Source organism: Nestor notabilis, unplaced genomic scaffold, assembly GCF_000696875.1.
Source record: "Nestor notabilis isolate BGI_N333 unplaced genomic scaffold, ASM69687v1 scaffold7331, whole genome shotgun sequence".
Lineage (NCBI taxonomy): Eukaryota > Metazoa > Chordata > Aves > Psittaciformes > Psittacidae > Nestor > Nestor notabilis.
Genome location: NW_009915087.1, coordinates 91,650 through 98,737, shown reverse-complemented (window position 1 = coordinate 98,737; position 7,088 = coordinate 91,650). Strand labels below are relative to the sequence as shown.

General features: G+C 39.1%; 1 protein-coding gene across 1 annotated transcript in view; it reads left to right on the top strand.

Moving 5' to 3' along the window:
• The first annotated feature begins 5,272 nt into the window (after positions 1-5,272).
• The window catches only part of CEP83 (centrosomal protein 83kDa), a 21,248-nt gene continuing 19,432 nt past the window's right edge, over positions 5,273-7,088 (top strand). Inside the window, exons 1-3 of the mRNA XM_010023948.1 lie at positions 5,273-5,421; positions 5,757-5,907; positions 7,046-7,088. The exon at positions 7,046-7,088 is cut by the window's right edge and continues 77 nt beyond it. Of these exons, the coding sequence (XP_010022250.1) occupies positions 5,273-5,421; positions 5,757-5,907; positions 7,046-7,088 (343 nt within the window). The remainder of the gene's footprint in view (positions 5,422-5,756; positions 5,908-7,045) is intronic.

Here is a 7,088-nt window from a genome sequence, read left to right as displayed (position 1 = left end):
ATTCCCTTGATGTTCGTGGGGAGTCTGATCTCTCGTGTGTTGCACAGTTTTTTAAGGTAGGATTTTTTTCACTTAACTTTGACTGTCTAAAAACTAGGTGTCTAGTTCAAGGCTGTGATTCTGTGAGCTCATGATGGGATAACTCTCTGCTCCTAAAACGAGAGAGCCTTGTTCCTCCTTCTGCCTGATTGCTTGGTTCTTTGTTCCTTTCTCCTACCCAGTACCAGCTGCCTGCTGTCACTGATGATGTAGCTTGTTAGAGGTTTCCATAAGCTAGTGTGACTCGCTGTCATCACAGAAAAACCATTGAGTGTGTTCTGCTTGTTTAAGTGTGTTGGCTTCTTGAGTTAAATTCGTTCATGGAAGGGTCTGATGAGTAACAAATCTAGGAGTGGGAATGAAGAAAGGAGGAGTGGAACCTCCCCTTCGAGGTGACAGTGAGCTCTTATATTGAATTCCACTTTTTCATTAGTGCATTATCTAGTCTTATTGTAGACTCTTAAGCAGGGATGAGAAGGAGTAGTGTTTGAAGAGTCGCTTTCAGGAGCCTGTGCTGCTTCTGGGTGTCTCGCTCTTTCTGGCAAATAGTTTGGTGTTTCGCAAGACCTTGGCTGACCCAATTAGGAAAAAAAGAAAAGAAAGATCATATCAAGAGGTGCAGACTTCTGACAGAAGCAGGCAAATGGATTAAACAATACATTGTGTGAAACAGCTGTTCAGCTTTCAACAGATTTTACTGAGATTTTTACTGCTTGAACAAAACATGGCACAAGGCTAAATACTGTTATTTTGTTTAATCAGTACTTGCAAAATTACATTCATTGTATCATCTGTTTAAAGTGGTGTTCAAATATGACAAATTTGCATGCCTTAAGTGTGGCTGTGGTACAGAAAGCAGTCCCATGAGTGAGTTATGTATGTCACCCAGGTGAATTACCAGTACATGCTGAAATCATGTAATCTGGTTATGCCGTGTAAGCTAGAAGGAAGCCTTGTTGTTGTAAACAGCTTACAATAAAAATAAATGTGTTTATGTTGATATGTTCATGTTTTTCTCCAAATGCAAGAATTTTTGCCTTTTTAAGTGCTTCTAGCAAACAAAAAGTTAAAATAATATAGCTGAAAGGTCTTGTAAAAGAAGAATATATTCTGCAGTAAATATTGCTGTTTTATCTAATGAGTGTGCATTTCCTGGGTTTCGGGTTTCTGTAGCAATACCTTTTTAAGTATGCCTGCAGGAAATTACGTTAAGATTTCATAGTATAAAAATGGGGTGGCTGATACAAGTTTACAGTTCTGTAACATGATAAATTTTGGCAAATATGTAGGTGAAGGATTAAATTTAGGTATGATGTTATTTTAGTTTCTTTAAATTATGTTTTATTGTGTTGTTTTTTTACTTCTTGATCAGATCTCCAAGAGAGGAAGAATTTTTAACTAGTGTTCCTTTAAAGTATTTCTCAAAAATGATGGCTGTAGTCATGTAATTTTGAAGATTATTTAAGGTCCATTCATTGACTATAAGCAAGTAGTGCCAGCCATTAGCACTGAAGAAATTCTTCTTGGTAATATATTTACAATATTTGTAGCCCTAAGCAATGTTTGCTATTGACAGTTCACTGCCAGGATTTATTGTATGACTTTTTCTTTGGGGGGGAGGGAAGGGAGTTTTTTATTGTAAGAATATGAGTAGGTTAAATATTACAAGTTTCTATTAGTGATTTCAAGGAAGGAGCTCTCCTGAAGTCAGGAAATCTTTCCGTTATTGTAATTAGTTTCACAGTTGTCACCAGGAATGTAAATAATGAAATTTGCCACTAGATGTCCCTGCAAGCCAAAATAGTTTTGTTTCCTTAAAAACATACCGCTTGGGTTTTTCCCGTCTGAAACGGTTGTTTCGTCAGCCACAATTTTTCCCCTTTTGTTCTTTCCTTTTAAATTCTTCATGAAATCTTCATGCAGATGAATACATGACCAGATGCATGTCTTGATTTATAATTTGTGCACTTTCTGATACTAGCAGAAGCTGTGAGGAGAGAATATACTTCCCACCTATAGCAGCTTGGAATTGAGAATACCAAAAACTGCATTTCCATTTATATTTTTATTTTGGTTGATATGTTCTCAGAATAAGCCATGGATTTTTTTTGCTCATTGGCTTTATATCTGTTATGCCACTTCAGAAGTACTTCTTAGTCAAGTTAGCTGCAGAATTCAGACCTGACTTCAAATCCTGTGTCCCTAATTGTGAGCTCTGGCTTATAATTTGATAGTTACATTTGGTATCTGTAGCTTATGGAAGCAAAGACCTGAGACAGAGAAAGGTACTATTGCCTTATGGGGTTTTTGGTTGGTTGGTTGGGGTTTTTTACAGTGATCGTGTTGGTATGCTTAGAAATTCTTAGGGTTGTGCTGTCCTGGGTTTTCTCTGTGTACCAGAACTTTCTGTTCTTTCATGTGGTTTATTGTCCTTAGGATCACTGACCAGTTCTCTTCATACAGCTGTTGGTTTAACAATTGAAAATGTCTTATATTGAGTTTGGAAATTGTTGTTGTCCTTTGTTTGTCAACAACTAACAAAATTCAGGAATGAAAAATAGATACTGTATGGATTAGAAGGTTCTTCAGAACTTGTGCTATTAATGTTTGAAATTGGTTGTGTGTAGAGGACAGTCAATGAGAAGAACGTTCTTTATTCTGGGTTCTTACCCCTTAGTCTCTCAGCAAATCTGGGTAAAGCAGAATACAAAGTTGCTGTTGTCGCTTTGCCTGTACTGGTGTTGTAACTCTGGTATAGATTTTCCTCTGACCTTTTCCCATCTGTGGTGGGTTGACCCTGGCTGGACACCAGGTGCCCACCAAGCTTCCCTGTCACTCACCTCCTCAGCTGAACAGTGGGGAGAACATACAACAGAAGACTCTTGGATTGACACAAGGACACAGGCAGAGATTACTCGCCAATTGCTGTCATGGGCAAAACAGACTCGACTCAGGGAAATGAGTTTAATTTATTGCCAATCAAAGATAGAGTAGGATAATGAGAAATAAAACCAAATTTTAAAAACACCTTCCCACACCCCTCCCTTCTTTCCAGGCTTAAATTTACTATCAAATTCTCTAATTCCTCCCCTCCATTGGCACGGGGGAATGTGGAATGAGGGCTGTGGTCAGCTCATCACACACAGTCTCTGCAGCTCCTTTCTCCTCACGGAAGACTCCTCACACTCTTCCCCTGCTCCAGTGTAGGGTCCCTCTCATGGGAGAACTACTCAAATATGAGTCCTTCCCACAGGCTGCAGTTCCTCACAGACTGCTCCAGTGTGGGTCCTTTCCATGGGTGCAGCCCTTCAGGAACACACTGCTCCAGCCTGGGTCCCCCGTGGGCTCACCAGTCCTGCAGCAAATCTGCTCCAGTGTGGGCTCCTCTGTCCATGGGGACACAACTCCTGCCTGGAGCCTGCTCCAGCATGGGCTTCTCATGGGGTCACAGTGTCCTTTGGGCATCCCCTTGCTCTGGTGTCAGGTCCTCCAGAGGCTGCAGGTGGAGATCTGGTCCACTGTGAACCTCTGTGTGCTGCAGGGGCACAGCCTGCCTCACCATGGGCTGCACCACAGGCTGCAGGGGAATCTCTGCTCCAGTGTGCGGAGCACCTCCTCACCTCCTTCTGCACTGACCTTGGTGTCTGCAGAGTTGGTTCTCTCACATATTTTCACTCCCTTCTCTGACTGCAATTGCTCCTGCTCAGTAACTATTTTACTATTTCCCCCCCTTCTTATCTGTGTTATCCCAGAGGTGCTACCACCATTGCTGATGGGCTCGGCCTTGGCCAGTGGCGGATCTGTCTTGAAGCCACTGGCATTGGCTCTTTTGGACATGGGGGAAGCTTCTGGCAGCTTCTCACAGAAGCTTCTAGTCTTCTAGTGGAAGCTTCTGTCTTCTAGTGGAATAGGCACTGCCATGCAATGTTTTTTTTTCCTATGTGGAAATAAGGTTTTCATCTTGCTTATAGTGCAGGGATTTATAAAATCACATGGTGTTTAAGATGAAAGATTTAAAAATGGGAATGGAAGAAAACATTATATATTCAAATGTATATGTAAAGAAGATGATATATTTCCAGTGATGGTGGAGATTTAACATTTTTCCTGTTGGAGTTTTACTTTGTACAGAATTGCATTTTGTAACTTTGAATTACACTTTGCACACTGCAATCATGGTGTTCTTAGGCATGAGTCCAGCCATGCCAAAAGCTAAAATGGCAGAGGAGTTAGTTTCAAAGCTTTTTAATTTCTCTAAAACTCAGTTACTGTCCTCCCTCTCCTAGATTCTTTAAAGGTGTCAGTAATGATCAGGTTAATGCATCTTGCTTCTAATATTGCAAAGAGCTAATGAGGCATGTTAGAATACTTCCTCATTTCTTGGCATCTGTCTATTTGCAGCTTTCTCACACCAAACTGAAATTGTCATATTTAGCAAAACTCTTTCTGGGAAAGTCACAAGAAACCACAAGAAAACAAGGAAGCGACATGTATTAATGACGTATTTCAGGGCTGAACTTTGGGCTGGTATCTTCCAGAATGTCCATGAAAACTTAACTCTTCTCCAGGGAAGGCTTGATGGAAATTCAACCGTGAGAATTATCTCCTCTTCTTCCAACTGAAATGCTGGTATTGAGTAGTACCATAATTTCAGTTGGAAGATGAATGTGTTGTGTGTACAAATGACTGTATTGAGTAGTACAACTTATTAGGGTGGTGTGACAGACTGTGACTGTGATCAGTAGTAGTAAAAGCTCTGTGTCTGATGCCTTTGGCCTCTGTTTGAACTCTGATTAACAATGCATAATTAAGGCATTAGTAGCATCACAGTTTGATTCTCAGTGTATAGCATAAGGAAAAATAACATTCCATGTAATCTGTGAGATAGATAGAAGTGCTTGTGCTTGTTTTGTATTGACTTGAATAATCTCCATGTTTAAGTTTACTCTGTGTCCTTGGAAGGGCTAGGCAGAATGAGCAGAGCTGCTCTTTTGATAGAGCTCTCTAACCTGAGTTACAGCAGAGCCAGGAGTCTTCTGTACTTGAAAGCAGAAGTGGCGTGTGAAATCTTTGAACAGTGAATGTACTTGATTGCTAATTACATGTCCTTGTATTTCACCAGGTGACTTTATCTTCTGGGACAACAGCAGAAAAAGTGAACGGCATTGTAGATTAGTTATAAGTTAATTCCTATTTTGTCCTCTTCAAACTTGTTGTGAACAGTCAATCATAAATGGAGGCTTTGGGTGGTCTCCTTCCTCCCATGGCTGAAAGTGCTGATACAGCTGATTCACAAAACTTACAGAAACTTCTGATTGATGAAAGAATGCGATCTGAACACCATAAAGCAAATTATCAAAATGTGAAGGCAGAATATCTAAGGTAATTTAAACAGGTTTCTTAGTTTGAGCTGTTAATAGGTGGGAGGGATTTGTGCCTGTGTGTGTTAGCTGTTTCTGTGTTTAAGGATAGATTTGAGCATTGTTCATTTTAGAAAATAAACAATTCAGAATACCTCAGGACATTGCAGATTATGTTTCTGCAATACTTGTTATGCTTGTAATTATGGGATACCTTTTCAGTACATTACAGGAAGAGGGCATTAATAATTTAGTTATGACTTGTTATTTGTATGTTTGCTTCTGCATGTGAATTTTTTCAGCTTGAAGATCTAATTTTAGAGAGTAAATGTAAAATAAATGCTTTTTATCTTGCAGATTACAGGAGGAATATACAAGATTACAAGATGAAGTGAAGCAATTGTTAGCTGAAAAGCAGACTGTACACGAGAAATTTCAGCAGCTTCTTTCTGAATATCAAGAGGAGTTGCTGGCTAAAACACAAGAGCTGGAAAACCTGAAGATGCAGGTGAGATACTTTACCGTCAGCACCTAATATGGTATTAGGTCCTGTAATAGGGCCGTGTATACATTTGTATTTATGTAACATGTACATACCTAGCTTCAGTACAGTTCAGATGTCTTGAAATCCACCCAACCCCAGTAATGTTTCTTCTTCAGAGTGACCAACTGTGGGTTGAAATTACTGTTTTCTTGTTTAACTGAGTCTTCCAAATTCTCTTGTTATGTCCTATGTTAATAACAAGACTTTCAGTCTTTGTGCATGCTCCCCTGTTACAGGGAGAATCATCACTTTCTTCATCTTAAAAAAAACCCCAGCAAACCAAGAAACACAGAAACAAGCAAAACCTCCTGAATCTTTAAGGTTGGGTGACACTTCTATAACTGCTTTTTTCCTTAAACCTAATGCAGAACATGTTCTTAGGAAACAAATATAGCATCTAACAAAGGATCCCAGACTCTGAATGGAGCATATATGCCCGGGTACTGTAACTAGAATTAGTTTTCAGGGACTTCAGGATACAAGCAGAACTAAAGTAAAATAAATTGGAATATGTCAGAGGTTGTGGATGAGATTTGTTTGGTAACAGTTTTTCTTGGTAGATAGTTTGCTCTATTAGCCATACTGAAGAAAAGTTAACAAATTACTATGTAGCATGGAGCTTAAAGCAGGGAATCTTTCCTGATCTTAGTTTCATTTAAATCTAATACATGAGCTCCACAGATACATTGTATCTAATGTGTTTCACAAATAATTGGGTTGGTGTCCCTCATTTTGATTCTTTGGGGTTGGTTCACTTACTGTTTAAGTTTTCCCAAGAGCTAATTCTCCATCTTTTATGAGACACCGCACCCCCACCCCTTCAGGAGATAAATCTCTTGGAGATTCAGCTTGACATTTGGATTGCTTCTACCAGTAAATACTGATGTTTTAAATGCTTCTGTTATCTTCCCAGAATATTTTTAGTTTACTGATACATTTTTTTTATTTCTGTAACTACTATTGAAAATTCTTTAGAAAAACATAGAATATTAAGCAGGATTCCTAAAATCATATTTGATATACTTTATTCCTGGCTATTTGTCCTATGACAGTGCAAATAAATGACTATGACTAGTTATTTATGATACATTTCTGTCTTAAGGTGATAACTCCTCAAAAATTAGAACTGTTAAAAGCACAAATAC